The sequence below is a fragment of the Echinops telfairi genome, unplaced genomic scaffold (genome assembly GCF_000313985.2).
Source record: "Echinops telfairi isolate 266 unplaced genomic scaffold, ASM31398v2 ScPeMD7_7469;HRSCAF=8507_1, whole genome shotgun sequence".
Taxonomy (NCBI): domain Eukaryota; kingdom Metazoa; phylum Chordata; class Mammalia; order Afrosoricida; family Tenrecidae; genus Echinops; species Echinops telfairi.
The window spans coordinates 52,916,216-52,936,243 of record NW_022111373.1 but is presented as its reverse complement, the minus strand read 5'-3'; the positions used below and the strand labels follow the sequence as shown (position 1 = coordinate 52,936,243).

The following is a 20,028-nucleotide window of genomic DNA, read 5'->3' as shown; positions in this document are numbered from 1 at the left end:
CTGGCTCATCTCCTCCCCGAGACCCCTCTGCTAGGGAATCTCCAGTGGCCTACAAATGGGCTTTGGGTCTCCACTCTTGTTGATAAACTCAATGGTAAAAGTATTTGAGTTATATGCTGAACTGGGTCACTAGCCAGAAGACAGAGCCAATAGAAGGAGCATCTTCACAGTTTTAAGTGGCTTTTTGATTCCACAACCTCTTTTTCCTGCCTCTCCAATGAAGATCTAATGGGTAATCAACCTAATGAAGTGTGTTTTTATATCTCTGACATAATGATATTCATTTACGGATGTTAAGGTTATTTATGAGACACAAACAGTGCAATGTATAGACAAAACCTATCAAGCCCTCATAAAGAGAAAGGCTATTACTTAGGGCAAGACGGATGTTTTTCCCTCTGCTCTTTTATGAAACACAACAACAAACCCTTGGACTTGGTGGAGAGAAGAAAACGCTTATGTGAGTTTCCATAAGGGAACCAGATAAAGCTCTTTAATCTCTATAAAGCCATATACAATCTTTCTTGTAATGGAACTCCAGTACAACCCAGGATTTTGAATACAAAACAAAATCCAAAACATCCTGCTGCCACTGAGCAACCCTATTGGGCAGAGAAGTACTTCGCAGGGCTTCTAAGATGGTAAGTGCGCACGGGGACAGAAAGCCTTCTCTCTCCGACAGAGTGGCCGATGGGTTTTGAATTGCTGACCTTGTAAGCGGCAGCCCAATGCTTAACCCACTGTGCAACTTAGAGGCCACACAGTTTCTTCCTCCAGTCAGATTATCAATGCAAACTACAGAAACTCCACACTAGTCTTCACCTCTGAGCGCATCAAGGTGTAGAGTTAAACGTACATCCAACCTCTGCTCGGGCATACATTATCCACAGGGTCAATAAGGAGGGAAAACTCGGCCTTAGGTGAAGAGTGAAAACAGAGAAAAACATTCAGACACGAAAATGATTTCTGCCTCTAAAGCTTAGCACTGTGATAAAAGCTTATTCCTTAATATTTAATTTCCCTCATTGAATTAAAATCTTCTCCTTAGGTGTTTCCTGTGTGAAAAAGCCTAACGTTAGATCAAATTAAAGCCACATTTTGTCTCTAAAATAGTCTTCTCTCCGTCAAGTCTTCTATTTTACTATAAATATGCGTGTCTGCTTTGATATGATGTCTAGTGTTCCTCGCTTCTCAGCTTTTCTGTTTTCCTTCTTTGCTTTTGAGGCAGGTGCTGATGATTGGTGTGCACACCAGAACTGGCCACTCTGCATTTTCACACTGTGACTGACCTCCCGGGGCTACCTCTGGCCGAGTGTTGGGCCTCTGTCATCAGCTCAAAGCAGAGGAAGCACCATGGAGCCACAGCTCCCCCACTCCCCTGTGGGAAAAGACTGCCTACCTCCGGTTCGGACCCAGGGTGCAAGTGGTGAGAAGAGAAGGGGCAAAGAAAAGCAGGGGCGCCTTTCTTTATGGTATTTCAGGTTAGCATCTCGCCTGGGAAAACAATACGGTCATAATTCTAAGGCGTGTCTCCAGAATAGAGCAACATAGAAACATGGAACAATAGAAAGCACTCTGTCCCTGCTTCTTAGTGTTTATCTGATACCACGCGGAATTCAAGGGTGAAGTACAGGACCAAGGTGTATTAATGACTATATTCCTCCTGTAGTTTACATCTCATAATTTATTACTCTTTACCAAATAAAATTTAGTTAATTATCTCATTCATTGAATCTTCCTTTTGTAAGACATTTTATGTAAGAATGCTGCCCAATGGAATTTGGCTTGTCATTTGCTCAGGAGGAGAATCTCAAAATTGAAATAGAAGTTGGAAGGAAGAAAATCCTTCGGAGAACAGGACCATTAGTTTAGGAACCAGGGTCAGACGATGAGACGGTTTTATTTCATTATTTTTATTATTTTATTTTTTATCCTAGTGTGTTATGCATGGGAGAAAGATGGACCTTTCTACTCCTGTAAAGACTGTAAAGAGTTACAGTCTCAGAGACTCACGGGCCATTGCTATCCTGTCCTATGGGGTCGCTGTGGGTCGGCATCAACTTGACGGCCGCGAGTGCGTTAGGCTGAGTTCTCTAGAAAAACTAAACCAGGACACTCATACATATAAGAGAGAACTTTATCTCAGGAAAACAAGATATATCAAGAAAACAGCCCACACAGCCCCAGTTCAGCTCCCGCCTGTGGGTCAGATGCTAGCTGGAGATCCTTGCCCACTCAGTTGCCAATCAGAAAACCAAGAAAATGAAGCAAGAGAGGGAAAGACTGCAGGCTGGTTGAGACAAGGCTTGAGCAGATCCAAGGCAGAAACAAGCCAGGCTGCCACAGCTCCCGGGGTCAGCAGAGAGCATGCCAGGCTGCCACAGCTTTGGGGGTCAGCAGAGAGCATGCCAGGCTGCCACAGCTCCTGGGGTCAGCCACCGGATGGTGACTCCCAGCCCAGGTCTCATGAAGCCGCGTGCAGGATCCAGGCTATCAGGGAGAGGAAGCTAGAGCACTGCTTCTCCACGACAAACACCACACCCACTGGCATCGAGTCAGTGCTGACTCATGGAGACCCTACAAGGCAGGGTAGCAACGTCCCTGTGCGTTTCTGAGGCTGCAACTCCACGGGAGTAGAAAGTTTCATCTTTCTCCTACGGAATGACTGGTTGTTTTGAAGGACTGACCTTACGGATTGCAGCCCGATTTGTAACCACAAGATCATAACATCTCTTTATAGAAATAAGCCCTAGCCTTAAGGACACGTCAACAGGCTGTGATCTGTACTTATGAGAGAGGCCTTACCGTCAAACGATTGAGGACCCTGGCCCAGCCAAGTTGACACAAGAGCTAACTATCACATCTAGTTAGGACTACTGTAAAATCTGAAACACGCAACTAAGTTTTTTAGGAATAGGTTGGAAAAGTTTGAGGTGAACCAAGAAAGCAGATGGAGACCTCTCCCACCTCAATTTTCATTGCACACAACATTAGGGCTCACAGGGACACTAATTCTTTGATATCATATGGCGTCATAGAAATGCTGGCAATACTGGAGGTTGTTGTATTATTCCAGCATAGTGCCAAACCACTATCAACAGCACTATATGTTAGAAAAAGCTATATCATTTTATATTCCTTAATAACCAATAAGAACCCTGGTGGCTTTGTGGTTATGTGTTAGGCTGCTAACCCTAAGGTCAGCAGTTTGAAGCCACTAGAAGCTCTATGGGAGAAAGAAGTGGCTTTCTACTCCCATTAAAGAGTTCTAGTCCCGGAAACCCACAGAGGCAGTTCTACCTGTCCTATAGGGTTACTATGAGTCAGAATCCACTCGATGGCATGAGTTTGTTTTTTTGGTTAATTACCCATTGAGGAAAATTTGTCCATCTTACATCATCCTGCTACTTTCTGATTTGGATGACAAAGGAGGAACAAAAGAGATTATAGAAAACAACCTGCACGTGAAATACTATAGAAATTTAATTTTGTAATAATATAAAATAGAATTTAGCAGAAATAAACTATTTAGAGAACAGTTAAGTTCTGTGTTTTCTTTATTATTTTCTCCCTCCAAAGAACAAAAGGCTCACTTGCTAATGACATCTATTAAGTAAATACAAAAGATATTGGTCCCTGTGTAACAAGAACTAAGTGCTACAGAGATCTGGTGGCACTGTTAGGTATGTGTTGGGCTGCTAACCTCACGGCGAGCAGTTCAAAACTACCAGCCACATCATGGTGTAAGGTGAGGTTTTCCACTCCAGTAAGCAGTTGCGGTCTCAGAAACCCATAGGGATAGCCTGTACTACAGGGTCACGATGAGTTGGAATTGATTGGATGGCAGTGAATTTGAGTTGGGTTTCAGAAGTGTGGATTGGAGAAAGTGCTCTACTTTTTATATTCCTGATACAAAGTAGAAATGACTGTATTTAAAAGGGCCTACCCAGAAATAAGGTGTCCGGGGGCACACTGGCTGAGGGCTTGGCTACTAACCCCAAGGTTGGTAGTTCAAACTCGCCCAGAGGTTTTGGGGGGAAAGACCTGGTGACCTGCTTCTATAAAGAGCAAGGTCAGGAAAACCTCTGGAGCAGTTCTACTCGGGGACATGTGGTCTCGATCATTTGGGATTGACTTCCCGGCGCTCACCACCACCACTGACTCCACTACCTACAGCACCATTCTTTGAGAAAGGTTATTGCCATCAAATGTTTTTCTTCTGCGAAAATACGTCTGCCACATTTTCTAAGATTCAGGATTAATTTTAATTAGTAGGGCTCTATCGTAAAACCGAATTCACTTCTCAACTGTCATTTTTGTGAGACTTTTGTGCTACTGTAAGACAGTTTAAACAATTCTTTGTGAAAGGCATCAGTTAAGAAAAGCTGATTTAATTTTTTCACAGACCCAGTTTGCCGTTGTTCTAGGCGGTCAGACTGGTTCCCGTGGGCAGTGTCTCTGTAGAGCACAGAAGGAAGCACTGTGCTCACAAATCATCCCGGGCTCTGAGCCCCTGTTGCAGCAACGGCGTCGATCCACCTTGTTGCAGGTTTTCCTCTTTTCTGCTGACCTCTTTTCCTAAGCATCATGCTGTCAGCAGAGACTGATTCCTCCTAGCGACAAATCCACAGCCGGGTAGACAAAGTTCTACCTTCATCTTTGCTTCTATGGAATAGTCTGCCTGCACACCTTCAAGCACAGATTTATCCACTCTTTCAACAATCCAGGGAATCTGTACTATTTTATCTAGTACCAGTCAAATGCATCAGTTTTCCATTGGCCGTCTTTATTCATTTTCCAGCTTTCACATGAGGTGACTTAAAACACCTTAGTCCTCAAAATGATATCTTTGCCACTTAACACTTGAAAGAGATCTTTTGCAACAGATTTTCCCAGTGTAATATGCTACTTGATTTCTTGAGTGTAGCTTCCGTGGGTACGGATTGTGGATCCAATCCTTAACAACTTCAATATTATCTCTTATTTACCATGATGTTACTTTTTGGCTCCGTTGTGAGAACGACTGTTTTCTTTATGTTGAAGTGTAAGCCACACTGAAGGCTGCAGTGCATTAGAGGCCCCTTTGATATCAGCAAGTATGGTTGTGCCATCTGCATTCCGCAGATCGTTCAGGCGCGTTCCCTTAATCAGGAGGCCGAGCTCTTCCTTGAGTCCCACTTTTCAGACGATGAGCTTAGCATACAGACGAAGTAAGTATGTTTAAAGGCTACAACCCCTAACACATACCTTCCTGATCTAAGACCCCACGGCATTCCTTTGTTCTGTTCTAACAACTGCCTCTTGGTGTATGTACAGGCTCTGCATGAGCACAATTATATTTCTGTAATTTTCATTCTTTTCAGAGCTATCCATAATTTGTTATGCTCACACACAGGTAAACCCTTTTCTGGTTTCAGAACCTATTCTTTGCTGTCAGCTGAATTCCATATACATTAATAATAATATCCCTTCATGGGGAGTTGGGAGGGTGAGGAAAAATGAGGAGCTGATACCAAGGGCTCAAGTAGAAAGCAAATGTTTTGAGAATGATGATGGCAACAAATGTACAAAGGTGCTTGACACAATGGATGGGTGTATGAATTGTGATAAGCATTGTACGAGCCCCCAATAAAACGATTAAAAAAATATATCTTTTGTTCCATGTTCTCTTCTGAATCCAGCTTAGATTTCTGGCAGTTCCCTGTTGCTGTAACTGTTTTTGGATCAGCTGTTTTGCCATCAGCACAAGTTTACTTGTATGTGAATTCATTATATTGTTTGATAATTTCCACATTTTGTTGGATCTCCTTTGGGCACAAACATGGATCTCTTCCAATGCATGAATGGATAAACAAACTATGGTACCTAAAATGCAATGGAATATGATACAATATGAAAACTTAAGTGGAATCTGCAAAACACCTCATACCATGGATAAACCTGGAGGGTATTATCACAAAAGGATAACCATCGGAGTCCACAATTATAAAAAGTTGAGAAAAGGTTTACACATAGAAAAATGTAGATGGCTACCAGGGAGGAAAGGAGAAGGAAGGGAAAATTCCTAAGTAGGTCATAGGCCTGCATTAATTTGGTTGAAAGGAGAGACAACACAGGAGGTGTTAGCGTGGCACTACTGAAGAGAAGGAACGCATACAGAGATGCACAGCCTTCCAGATAACAAAGGTATGCACACAAACAATCCTGCTCTGTCTGTAGTCACAAACATTGATTTCTAAGTGAATACATAGCCAACAGGCAAGATGAACAAAAATGAGTAAGTAAAAGATGCTATGCTCCTGCCCATATACATGTTTGGCACAGGCATTTTCAAAAACATTTGTATTTTCTATAAATATATCCATGTTTATAGAACAGGGAGAAACAGTATGTAAAAATTTTAGCCACAATCCAACACCTGAGGGAATGAGTCAGCATGGTACATGAAGACAATGCTTTGCAAGCCACTTTGGTTAATAGCTCAATTGGGGTCTCGAAAGCTCTTGAGCAGTCATGTGAGGTGCAACGATTGGTCTCTGCTCAGCTAGCGCAAAGAAGAGTGAAGAAAACCAAAGCTGCGTGGCAAGGATTCGTTCAATGGATTACTATACCACGGGAGTCTCTGCCTCCACAAACCTGAGCCCAGAAGAACGAGATGGTATCCATCTACCACTGCTGACTGCTTGGAAAAAGATTGAAACAGAGGTTCTGGGATGAAGAGAGAGGAAAAATGTAAAACAAAAGTTCAGATCATAAAAAGGCCAGTGTTACTAGTGTGATGAAGACTGGCCCCAGGTCATTTTAGGGCTGGAACGGAACTCACCTTCCTGGCTCTGCTTTCAGCCAAACAAGAGATGGGCCCCTGTGGTAACATAGCAACAAGGAGGCACGCAATCCTGAGACCCATCAACCACACAGGTCGAAAGGGTAGCATTTTGCACAGAGCTAAAAGTCGGAAAACAGAAATGGCAAGAAAGGAAACTTGAATGGAAATAGTAAACAAAAAAAAGTTGGACAAGTGCTGTTGCCTTGCTGGAACTGTAATCAATAGCAAGAAATCAAATGTGTATGATTGGTGAAGATAAAACTAATTTGCTCTGCACGCTTTCACTCAAATCACATACAAACCTAGAAATAATAAAATAAATTTCTTGGCATAGGTAAGTGAACACTCCCATTTTTTTTAAAACACCTCAGTTGGTAGTCTGTCCATTCTTAGAACTTTTTTTCCCCTGCCAATGCCTTCAATGATGTTATGAATTCTATGATGGTTAAGGTTGTGTGTTAATTGGCTGGGCTATTATTCTCATTGATTTTCTACTTATGATGTAGTTATCCCCATGATCGAATCTAATATAAGATAATCAACTCCATGATGAAATCTGCTAAGTCTAGCCAATCAATGGAAAAGGGAGTTTCTAAATATGTGGCCTGCTTCCAACAACATATCCATTTTCTGACGAAGCTCCTTTGAGTTTTGCTAGATCTAGATCCTTCATCTGATTAGTCATCATCTGACCCTTAGTTCTGTGACCTCAGTCAGTAGCCTACCATTTTGTCTGCTGATCCTGGGAGTCATTCTCTTCTACTGTCTGCGAGTCAGCAGCCTGTCATTTCACATGCCTACTTTGGATTCATTTGCTTCCACAGCCAGCGCTCTGGCATTTGACCGGCCAATCTTGGGCTCAGCAGCTCTGTGGCTACACCTGACACTTGACCCATGAATTCGGAACTTCTAATCTTTTACAACTGCAAGAGCTCTTTTCTTCAAGTACTGAATATACACGAAGGACTTCAAAAAGTTTGGGAGGTTTTCCATTATGTTTTAATTTAATTTATCCATAATCTTTTTATGTTTCCTCAGACATATATAAACTTTGCTGGTTTTGATTTTCTAGAAAACTCTGTCTAAGACAGATTCCTAGAAGGAAGAACTTTGATTTTTTTTTTAATTCCAAGTGTTTTCTGTTAAGAAGTCATATATAATTGGGAAAAAAAAGTATTTGAGTATCAGTTTGATATGGCGGCATGTCCAAATGAACTGTGAATACAATCTATGTGTACTTACTGTATGAAAAGTTGACTACTATAATATTTTAAGTGCTAATATTCTTGACTTTATAAAGAATTTTTAGACAAGTTTGGAGGGATACAATTTTCTAAATGAATGGAATTCTATACAGAGTACTTTTTTTTTCCAGATTTTGATCAGAAATGTGTAATATAGATTTATAATTTGTATACATTAAATTGAAAATACTGTTTAATAAACCTAATGTTTATTCCAGAGGGAATCCTAAGGGAAAGATTGGAAAACGGGCTTGGATCTGTATAAATTTTAGGGAAAATAAAAAGCATAAGACTAAGACCATCAGTAGTAAGTCATTTTGTTTTAGTACCTGTTTGTTTGATTTTTAAAGATTCTTTTGTTTGTCTATTAAAAGCAAGTAACAAAAATGGATGCAGATTTTATTTTTTTTTTTGCCCAGCACCGAAAGGTAATTTTAGCAGTAACAACAAAAAACAACAAAGCTGTCTGTAAACATCACTTGCAACTTGCTATAGACTTGAAGCATAGTTTTGCTTTTGTGATATTACTGGTATCTGTCTATTACATTTTCAAGATAGACATTTCTGCTTAAAATTGCAACTGGCCTTCACTATATCAAGCACAATTCTTTTACATTGCTCAATATTAAGAAAGCTAAAACTTGAAATGCAAGTGATGCCTTTATGTTCACATATTTCTAATTCTTCTTAAATAATACTCCCTTCCGGCCCCTAATCACGAAGGCCACTTCAAATGTTCTTGTTGGTTGCCATAACTTTGGGGGACACACTTGTTAGTGGCAGCAGGCTTTCCACACGGGAAGGGCTCAGTGCGGTCTCCGTGGGAGCCAAATGCCTTCAGCCAGCTGTGCCGTGTTCCTATCTTCCTTGCAATTCCTGTTCCTGCTTTTCCTGTTTCCTACATTTCGGTGTTGATAGAGTTATTTATTTTTTTATCCTTTGGCTACACAAAGCTGCCTCCAAGCATTATCCGCATGCATCATTTCTGCTTTGTCTCTCGTGGGGCATAATGGCCCAGCTTTTCGGAAAGTAGCTGCTGTCCAGAGTGTGACCTTTTGCTAAAATGGGGAATGAATGAAGGTGGAGCACAAATGATTTGGAAGCAAAGGAGAACTCGGCATTTGAAAAGAACGCAGAAAGGAGCGAGTAATGAATCAGGGTGGCCTTGTTGAATTGCTGTACAGGGAATGCTTGGTGTGGACACAAAAGGGACACATGGGCACCAGGGCGAATCCCGGCAGAGAATCTCAGGGAGAAGCCTGCTTTGGAGCCTGGCCAGGAGAGAGGGGAGAAGCCGGTGGTCCTCCCCGTCTTAGCAGACACGAGTGCATTTCAGACATGCCGTTTGGAACACAAGGTAGTCTGAAGAGTTGATGCCCCTTCATAATTCATGTTCATTGTTCCTCTAAGTAAAATATGTGTCTCACTTTAGTTATTCTGTTAGGAATTGTACTGTAAAGGCAGGAGGACATTTCTGATAATGCACATCTTAAACTTTTCATTAAACTACCAAATTTAAATTCTACCTTTTTGTGCACTCTGACATTTTTGCCTGGCATTTTCATTAATTTTGCGACATACATAAATGTAGCTGAAATGTTAACTGATCAATACTTTGTCTCTCTCATGTAGCACTAGCGTTCCATTCCCCAAGGACCACACAGCAGAACAGAAATTAAATGTGTAAAATATCAAATGTTAATGTTAAACACAGTGCCACTCACTGTATAACGACGGAAAAGGCTAAAACAATTCTAAATGGACAGATGGTACCACAAATTATCTACAATCACATTTAAAGATTAAAATTTGTCCCGTAAAATATTTCTTTGATGCACACTGAAGTGTGTCCTTTTACTGATAGCTCAGTTGTCCAATTATTTCTGTGCTCATTACAGTGAGAAATGACAGTGCCGGAAAGAGAGAGAGAATGTGCACTCTTTTTTTTATTCTGTGTTGCACCCACTGACATCCACAAGAGCACACATGTCTGGTCAAGAGCCTGATGAAAATCAGGCCCAATTTAGGAGACACTTGCATGTCCACAATAGATGATCCCAAAGACGAGCCATTCCTTCTACCCCACGCGTGCCCATGTATGCTCTTTGGCATACAACATTCATCGTAAAATTTAAAAACCCAATTCATAGTATAAAAACCTGAAACATGTTTGCCTATATTTTCTCTCTCACCTTCCTGATGGATTTCAAGCTCAAATACCGTCTGCCAGCTTTGAATGTTCCCCACAGCCCAGAGGCTGAGGTGCGTTAACCCTTCATGGCTTGGGCTCACCACTTTATCTGACATTGGAATAGAAATATATTACTTTTCCCATGTTGCTTTTATTAGTCAACATTTTGGGGGGAGAGTAAAATGAGTAAATAAAATTAAAATTTTATTTATTTATTACAAAGAAAAAAAAAGACACATGTACAAAATTATAAAGTTACTGTTCTGGGCCTAAAACCAAGCAAGCCAAATAGCAGTACAAAGGCATGTGTTCCACGAAGCAGCTGCATTTATAGAAAAATGGGCCAAGTGGAACCAATATAATAATAGACCCATGATCCATCAACAGGGAATGATGGGAACAATATGTTTGTAACAATAGGGGGCTGCTCATACTCTTCCCCAAACGGAAAGCAGTTCTTTTCACTAAACTGGCCTAAAATGCTCTGCTTATGCAAGGAGATCTTGGAAACATTTTGTTTATAAATACACTGTTTAATATCGGCAAAACGATGGACTATCCTGCAATGGCCTGCCTCTGTTAGAACTCTTTTAGCAGGAAAAGCACAGCAGCCAGATGACCTCAGGGATAGCCTTTAACTTTCCTGGGTCAGTTTCTTCCTCTGGATGCTGGGGAAATTATATTATGTTCTCAGAGAGTTGTATTGATTCGTGAAAAGCACCTGAGAGTTGCCTGGCCTATAGGAACTAAAGCCCAGTGCTGGAGCGGCGCTCTATAGTGTAAGGTAGGATGCTCCCGAAGGTTTCCCTGCTGCGAACCTTGGAGGGAGCAGGAAGCGTCTTCTGTTTCCTTTCATCTGACAGGGTAGGTTTGAATGTCTGACCTGGCAGTTTGCAGCCCCACACGTAACCAAATAGTATGTCACCAGGGCTCTTGGCATCTAGTAACGGTGTCATGATATTCTACAAGGCTCCTCTCTCATAAAGAGTTCCAGTCTTGGAAACTCCCGAGGCAGTTCTTTCCTGTCCTATAGGGTGGTTCTGAGTCAGAATCAACTCAGAAGCAGTGCGTGAGTGATGTTTAGCACAGGGTCAATGATCCCTTCTCCTATCCTTGTTCTACGCCCTCCCCGCCTTTTCCCGGCAAGTTTCTAGCATTCAGCTTGCACTTCAAAGGGCAGAACTGATCACCTGCCAAAAGAGATCCCACCATATTTCTTCCCCAGTGCATTTTGACTCTCATCTTAGAAACACTCAGCTTTATGTACACATGCCTATGTTTGTGGGAGCCCCAGTGCACCAGTTCCCCCCTTTAGGAAACTGCAAAAGGCTGCCATCTTGAATCGATTTCACATGTGTGCTCTCCAGAATTCAGAAGGAAAGCTTCGGAAAACTTGCAAAACATATCACCATGCTAACGAATGCCTGAAGAAATCACATATAATCACATATATTTCCCTTTTTCCAAATGTGCAAACAAGGGGGGTGGGGGTGGGAATGACTTTGCAGAGTGAACGAAGACAGCAGCATCGCCTTTTAGGTCGAATGTGCAGAAAACGGGCTCTGGCTTCAGCCCTCTGGAAGTCTGGATGCCGTAGCTTAAAATAAAGGTACATAGACACTCCCTATCATTTTTTTCCTCATTAAAGTCAAAGTACTCTATGATAATGAAAAATCAGGAGAAAGTTTGCTTAACGTACCAACATATAATTGCTATGTGAAAGGGCTGCAAAAAAGGGCAGATTTTCCTTTCTAAAATTTAATGACGATGACAATCGCTTTCTTTCAAGAGACAGCAACTTGTCTATGGGAAGCAGGCCGACTAACTTACAGCACAAAGGGACATCCACACGCTTTGTTCCATGTGCTCAGGCATTAATGAAAGTCCTATACACCGTCTGCGAGGAGGACGGAGCTCCAAGTGCTAAACAGATGTGCCTGCGCTCATTTGAATGGTAACACTACAATGTTGATTTGTTACTATAATTAAGGCTGTTCTTGTAAGCTCTCACAATAAAGCCAGATTCTGCTAAACTGGAAACTCGAAGGAAGCATAAGGTACTCATATTCTAACAAACACAAAAATAAAATAAAGGAGTTCCGAAGAAGGGCTCCACTGAAACTTCAGACTGAAATCCTGAAGAAGCAAAAGGAACGCAGGAGCAGAAAATCCCAGCTCGAGCTCAGAGAAAAGTATTCTTGTGGATTTTCTCACTTTGCAAGTTGGTCTCATCAGCAGTTTTTAAATAACCGAAGTCAAAGGCTACAGGATGAGCTTTGTTAGAGGGCTATTTGACCCTATCAAATCCTCATTTGTGCCTTAAAAAGACCCCTGGAAATCTCAGAAATCACAAAATGTCGGTTCCATAGGCCTTATGTGCTTCCCTTTGATTCGCAGATTAAAGTACTAGCGAACCAGCACCTTACTGCCAATGGCTTTCATCACTTGAAAACTGCAGAACAGAATCAAATCAGATTGAGATGGTCAAGATTATTATTACGATTATTATTATGGTTATTATTTTTACACTAAGAACTTTTCTGGGCTTTCTTATCATCAAGATGTGGACTTATGCAACATGTAAAATTTTTACTTTTTAGCTGTCACAAAGGAAAAAATATATATTGGCTGAGATGTCTTGCATTCCGGAAATCTGAGGAGGGAGAAATGTATTCTTGGACTCAGACCATGTACAATCCATCAGGTTCCTGCCCACGGCAAATCTGTCCAGTCAAGTCTTAAAATAGGTGCTTTAAAATGGCCACATCAACATAACTGTTACTATAGCCACAGAAACATGCCGCTATGATTACTGAATTTAATGAATAACAATGTAAGTAATATAGTGTGATCATACCACAAAAGCAGCGAGGCTCCTTGGGGGAGAATCCCAATCAAAGCAACTATTAACGTAGTAGGCAGCATTTATGAGCACCATGACACAACGCTTCATTCTGATAAAATTTCTCAGCAACAGCTGTAAAGAAAAATAAAATATGCTGAGATTTTACAAGACTGAAAAGCAGCAGCTTCACTGGAAAAGCCTTCAAGCTTACCCTGATTTCAAACTGATTAAGAAAGGTAATAAAGCTGCAAAGAATAGACGGAGCAATTTGGCTCCCAAGTTACAGGAAAAGAAATATCTTTGGAAAAAGTGGGAAGAATGAATTATAGGAATGATTGCTCAGCTAAATAGCTAAATATTTTGTCTTCAGTAACGTTATCATGTAGGATAGACTATCTTTGTTCCAAAGGAAAATTAATCTCTACAGATGAAAGCACTTGGGGGCTGTTGAGATCTGGTGAACCTTCAGCACGTAGCGTGAAATCAAGCGTTACTGTGGTTTGGTTGTTCATTGACTGCTTTCAATTCAAGTTATTCAAAGTGAAATGGAAAACTCAGAATTTTTTTCACTTAGGGTCCTAGTGTTGCTATAATTAACAAAAATAAAAAGTTTTCAATCTTTGATAAGATCCACCTCCTTTCTTTCTTACTGTCTATTCTCTCTCTCATCTCTCCATTACGATCTTTTTACCTACATATCATCATCTCTCTCCCCCAAATAAAGTTACACTTAGTTTTGTCATAATTTTGGAGTTTCATGGCTATCAAATGCTTTATTAAAAATTGATATATAATCACTTAAGATTGTAAAATAAGCTATGATAAAACTCTGAAAAGAATAGCCCATAGGTAGGTGGTGGTTTGAAAAAAACGTATATGACTAGATTGGTAATTAGAATCATGTATCTACCAGTTCATAATGGATTACTTCCATCTATTCTTCAATGTTGATTGGGTATTTTAAAGAAGCAACTACCTTCAGTTTATTGAGGTCATATAAATAGATACATGTATATAAATATGTGCATGTCTGTGCATGCCAGTTTTAACGAGTGGTTAAAGTGGGCATTTCTTCCAGGTAAAGGAAAGCATCTCCTGTTGGCTGTCCTCCTAGGTGCCTAATCGTTTCCCTTGCAGAGCTACTCTGATCCCTTCTGGCTATTTAAACGGATCTTACATTTGTAAACCATGTACTGTCTTTAAATTACCAAAGACTCCACTGTCCAGGGTGAGTGGATTAAAGCCCCCAAATACATTCAGGGTTCTAACAGCACAGGAAATTATTAACAATGTGGAGACAAATAAGGCCAGCAAACTTTTTGACCACCACAAAGGAACTGTATTTAATTTTAGCTCTGTTCATCGGCAACTGAAAAACAAACCAGAAAAAGGAGGTGCTGAATACTTTTTCTTAGCTAGATTATCAAATTTGATTAAACTGTATAAGAGATTCTCCTTTGTGATAGAAAAATCAGTTCTGTAACTTTCTGGGAGTTGGTGAGCTAAAGAAGTCAATCAAAGTTCACTCATAAAACAACCATCATTAAAATCTAATTAACAGGATGATTTTCTTGGAAAGCCGGAGCCCCCTCTCCCGCATCAGGATTAGAGGAAAGAGCTCCTCAGGATTAGAGGAAAGAGCTCCTCAGGATTAGAGGAAAGAGCTCATGGCTAGGTTCGCTTTACACACACCTGCAGGATACCTGTGGGTGGTCTGGGCATACATTTGAACCTGGGCTTTGGGGGATCTCATTTACACATTCCATGGCAATCAGGTGTATTTTCTGTCAAAATGACCATTTTTTTGCTAACGCCTGAATACATAGCCATTATCTGCAGTGCCTACAGTAGCCCCTGTCCTTTCTGACCACCCCCATCCAATTGATTAGTTTGGTATTGTCCTTGTTTGAGCTTTTGAAGAAAAGGAGACAGAGAGGGGGAAAAAAAGAGAGAAAGAGCAATTTTCACATTAGTAGATAATAAAAAATTCCCACAGTCTTACCCTTCCGCACCTCCATACCTCCAAAGTTTATTAGAACTTCCTTAGAAGTGTTATAGATCTATAATCAGGTCTTCCCAGAGGGATTAGTCTTGCCTTGCTTTTTTACCTGCTTAGAGAGTCTGTTTTCCTCTTCAATGTACTTCTGTTCTTTGGGGATTAATGTTCGTAAGCTGGCTTTCACCTACATATCAACATATGTGTCTGTTACATGGATTCATCTATGACAAATGTTTACAGTTGCCCCCCCCCCCGCCCCCGCCCTCCTTTCAATTTGCAATAATTTATAAAGTTTCAAAGTCCTAGCTCAGACACTATAAATGCACACCGTCCCGCCGCGGGAGCAGGGAGGAGAAGGGTGGGTGTGCGGGGCGGGGGGCAGGCGCGTTTTCTCCGGGAGACATCAAGGTTTCGAGAAAATGAGGAATGACAGAAATTCTCTACAAATCAGGAACAAAAGCTTTCGTGAAACTGAACTCTTTAGCAGTACAAAAAAGCCAAAGTTAAGACTTACAGCATTAAAAATCACATCTATTTCAAGATAGATGACCCCCTTTGTTGGCCCTGTCAGCGGCTTGTTTTTCAAGACGTAGGCTTTGCGTTCGCCATTCTGAATCTGCGGGGAAAGGACATGACAGCCGTCTGTCTCGCGGTCTCCGCTGAATACCCTCCCAGGTGACCCTTGACCCCCAGCTGCTGAAAGTGACAGAGAGCCCCAAACAACCGTGGCCATTCTGACAAGTACCTGTTCATTACCAGGATCAAGTCTGTCAGGAAAAATTAACTATCATGGGATTCGGCACGGCCGTGAATCGCGTATGTTAAAATTTTTAGTGTTCTTATTACAGACCTCGGTTGAGAAATGACAGACACGGAGCGGAGGGTTTTCTTTTGCCTTGTTTTTTCTCCTTGAGTAAAAGCAAGCCCGAGCAGTGTGTCAGGTGACTGAAACTTACAGACAGCAATGGGATCGCAACTTTGCCCAGAAAGTCAGCGCTTCGATCCCGATCTTCATCGTAAACCGTCACTTCGAGCACCGAATGGATATCTTTAATGTTGCTGCATAATAAATACATGTTGGGGAGGGGAGGAGAGGGCAAAAAGACTCCGTCAGTGGCTAACAAGAATACAAATGCTTTCGTGAAATCTAGAGACTTCCAGCTGATTTTGTGTGTATGTGTTTTTATGCATGCTGTTTGCATACACACACAAGGCCATTTCTGATGGAATCTCCCAGAATGCACAGCGATGGGGCTATCAGCTGGAACTTTGAGCACCATTGTACTTTAAATGAAATATAATTGCCTATTGAAATAATTTTTAATGAAAGACAATTTTCCAGCTGGTTGGGCATAGGATAAGCTTTTACATTAAAAAGAAAAAAAACAATGAGTGGTGTGGGTTATTTTTAGACTTTTTTTTTTTTTACATTTCTTTATCATCATCATCATCATCATCATCATCATCATCATCATCCCTATCTTCCCATTACTCCCACATGATACCAGCAAGGGTCAAAGTATAATTTAAACAGTTCTTCTTTACAACAAGAAGAACTATTTTGTAGTTCTTAGTTTTATAGAACTTACAATAGGAGAACTCCCTTTTGTGTAGTGCTCTCATCAAAACATTGACTAGATTTCTGCCAGATTTTTAGTCAAAATTAACTCACAGAGAAAGCAGAATAGAGAGAATGTAACCCTTCTAGCTACTGTCCTACTCTGGGGTTTAGAAATTAGTGGGGTTCCGGTATGTCCCAGAGACAACATACATTAATGAGCTACTGTGTGCTCTCTTCATATTTGTGTGTTTGGAAATCTAAGTCCAAATTGTTGACATCCTTTTTTCTTTGATCAAATTGTCCACTAATGAAATATGAATTAAGAGAAAACAACAACAAAAATGAAAATATTCATTACTGAAAACCCACACCCACACGCGAGAAGAGGCTTTATCAGGGGCCAATCAATTAATGGCTTTGATAATAGTCAAATCTATTCACTCAATTATGCATTCCAGAGCAAAACACTCTCCACAAACTTCTTAGGAGGGCAATTTTCCTGACCATGCTTTCATCTTTTATAAAAATGCGGGATTCCTTTTCTTTTTTTTAAAAGTTAGATAATTAAAGCTGATGAGTTACTGGCTCTTAAGAAGAGAAATGACAAAAAGACATCAATGAGGAATTTAGCCGTTTTTGCTGTACAAAATAGAGAAAGTTAGAAAACTTCAAAGAAGTATTTCTGTCTGGAGAGTTTTCTTTGGTTCACAGTTCATTTCTAAAGCCCAGATTAAGAAGAGCCAAAGGAAACCAAAAAGACTTAGGGGGGCATCATCACCTCTGATAGCACACGATCCCCAAAGGTTCACAAACTTTTTAAAACGAAAGGAAAGTTAGGTCAAAGAGTGTTTTGATATCCCGGACAGTGCTCCACATTCTTGTTGTGTTCAAATGAAACAAACCCAAACGAAAGCATCTGCCGAATTCGCGAGCAGATTGTTTGCTGAGTTCGGCAATGGAACAAACAGAGCTTTGTCCTCCTGATGTCAATGCAATGGGAGAGAACCTCAACAGAAAGTACAGAAGGAAGAAGCCATTCGGTTAATGGGAGAAACATGCTTAGTCAAATCTTACAAAAAGTACGATTTTTCAAAAGGCTGAGCAAACAAACAAACAAAGGGCATATTCTTTACCCCAGGTTTCATTATTAGGGGAGTGTGAAGTTATGAATTCCATTGTTTTAGCCAAAGGAAGACCAGATGCATCAAGTTGTTAATCAGTTAAGGGTAAACACACACACACACACACACACACACAATCTCAGAAATAAATACCACTTAGCACTAAATTTCAAATAATCTCAAGGTAATGACTACTTACAATGTGAAGACTTTGTTCCATTCAGGACTAAGGTTTTTGTAGACGGTATGGGTAAGCAGCCTATCATTGTTCAATTCCACTACACAAAAAGGATCACTTTTACCTACAAGAGATTTGGAGTGAACATCTTTTAGTGTAAATAGTGCCCACAGTTCAGTGTCATGATCATGACCAAATCCTTTTCTTTAAGAGAGTTTTGGTAAGCAAAAAGTGAAGTAAAATAATAATTATAAAAAAAACACATCAAAATAGTTTTATTTAATTGGATGGTGACAATAATCAGTGTGATTAATAGCAATTTCAAATCTAGACTAGTGAAAGAGCAAACTATATAGCTGGTATTTGAATTTGCATTTTTCTACCCCCCAAACCATAATTACCCCTGCCGGTGATGGCACGAACTATGATGCATAGCCATCATTCATTCTAGTATTTTTATTTCATTCAATCATGACTACTTTAGACTTTTAGCCCCTTTATTCTGATCCATGTTTGCCAACTCTGGCTGACTTATTCCTGACTTGTAACAGGAACCCACGTGCAAACTTATTTGAAGGAAACAGCTATGTTGCACAATGACAACATTTTACTCCAGTGGCTAAGATTGGGTTTCTCTGTCCTGAAGCATCTATGGCATCAGCAGGAGGTAAATTAGACTCCCCAAGGCTGAGAAAAACTCTCTCACCTGAAACTTAACATCAACGATCAATCTCCACACTAAAGAGCAGAATGTTTTCTGTCCGCGGAAAGTACAGAATTGGGAAGGTATCTGTTTACAGCCACTCATCCACTTGGCAATTATATTTGGTGATACCCTTAATATTTTTGTAAGTTGTGTCTTACATTGTAAGAAACATAAAGTCAAGAGCTCTATGGGGGCAGCATTAATGATATTAGTGTGGCACCTAATTTGTTTGATACCTTATACAAATGACAATGAAATCAATATTTAGACAAAGCTGTCCAGAGGTCATATCTTTTAAACTACAGTATTGATTTAGACTACATAAGAGGTTAATGTGCATATTATTAACTTTAATGATAAAGAATAATTGTTTTAAATGCATTGTAAGTTGTAGTCACAGTAGTTTACACTTCTGTGAGAGCTTAAATATCACTGAGGATTTTCAATTAGATTTTAATGGAAAAGAATGCATTAGCTACCAGTGACAGAGAAGCTGTGTATTCCCACACAGCTGTGTATTTACTTTCCATATTTTAATTCTGAACATGAGCTGTACAAAGCTGGACTTGCTTTTAATTCGTTAGTTTTACATTAAAAAATAGATTTAATAACAGTGTATTAGTTCAGTGGTCTCATATACCCCTAGATAATTGCACAATTTAACATTATGGTAGTTTTCATAACTTTTGGTTTGGGGAATAATTTTCAATACAGAATAGAGTAGTAAAAGTCTTAGAAATCTGGCAAAAAAGTTGTTTCTACCTTAGCCTCTACTATTATGTCTTTGAATTTTCATTTTCTTCATTTCTCTTTCCTTACCTGAATTATTTGCACTCTTAACTCATACATTCTATGGAAAATAGTGTTAACCATCTTTTTTTGTTCAGAAAAATGTATTATAAGAGATTTGATTTGATACATCAATGATTGTTCTTTCTCTCATAAAAATCAAGTGGTAGCATAAACAACAGACTAAAATAGTTTTTCAAACCTCATGTATTCTTAGACTCAGATGAAAATCTCGTTTATGCCTAAATTTGTGCTGCATGTGCTATTATAAAGCAAAAACAAACAAAGAATATAAACTGCAGCCTCAAGTAGTTTATAAAAGGATCGGAAACTTGTGTACCAGTAATATCCAGTGAAAAAATTACAGCCATGTCAAAGCAGTAGCTTCCTTGTTTGCTTTTCCACTATTTGTAGAGCTTCTGTGTCAATGATTAGCTTTGGAAACAATGGAAGGAGAAGCTCTCACACTCTCCCAGACATTTGTTGTGGTTTCCCTCATACAAGGATCCTGGAGGTGCCGGCCCCAATCCCAACTCTGTGGACACCTGGCCCTCCCCACAGAAGAATT

The 20,028-nt window shown here is 40.2% G+C and overlaps 1 protein-coding gene across 1 annotated transcript in view; it reads right to left on the bottom strand.

Moving 5' to 3' along the window:
* The window catches only part of MCTP1 (multiple C2 and transmembrane domain containing 1), a 337,725-nt gene that overhangs the window by 189,806 nt on the left and 127,891 nt on the right, over window positions 1-20,028 (bottom strand). Inside the window, exons 10-14 of the mRNA XM_045285196.1 lie at window positions 17,987-18,089; window positions 16,062-16,164; window positions 15,620-15,721; window positions 15,215-15,289; window positions 13,119-13,238 (exon numbers count right to left, since the gene is read on the bottom strand). Coding sequence (XP_045141131.1) covers window positions 13,119-13,238; window positions 15,215-15,289; window positions 15,620-15,721; window positions 16,062-16,164; window positions 17,987-18,089 — 503 coding nt within the window. The remainder of the gene's footprint in view (window positions 1-13,118; window positions 13,239-15,214; window positions 15,290-15,619; window positions 15,722-16,061; window positions 16,165-17,986; window positions 18,090-20,028) is intronic.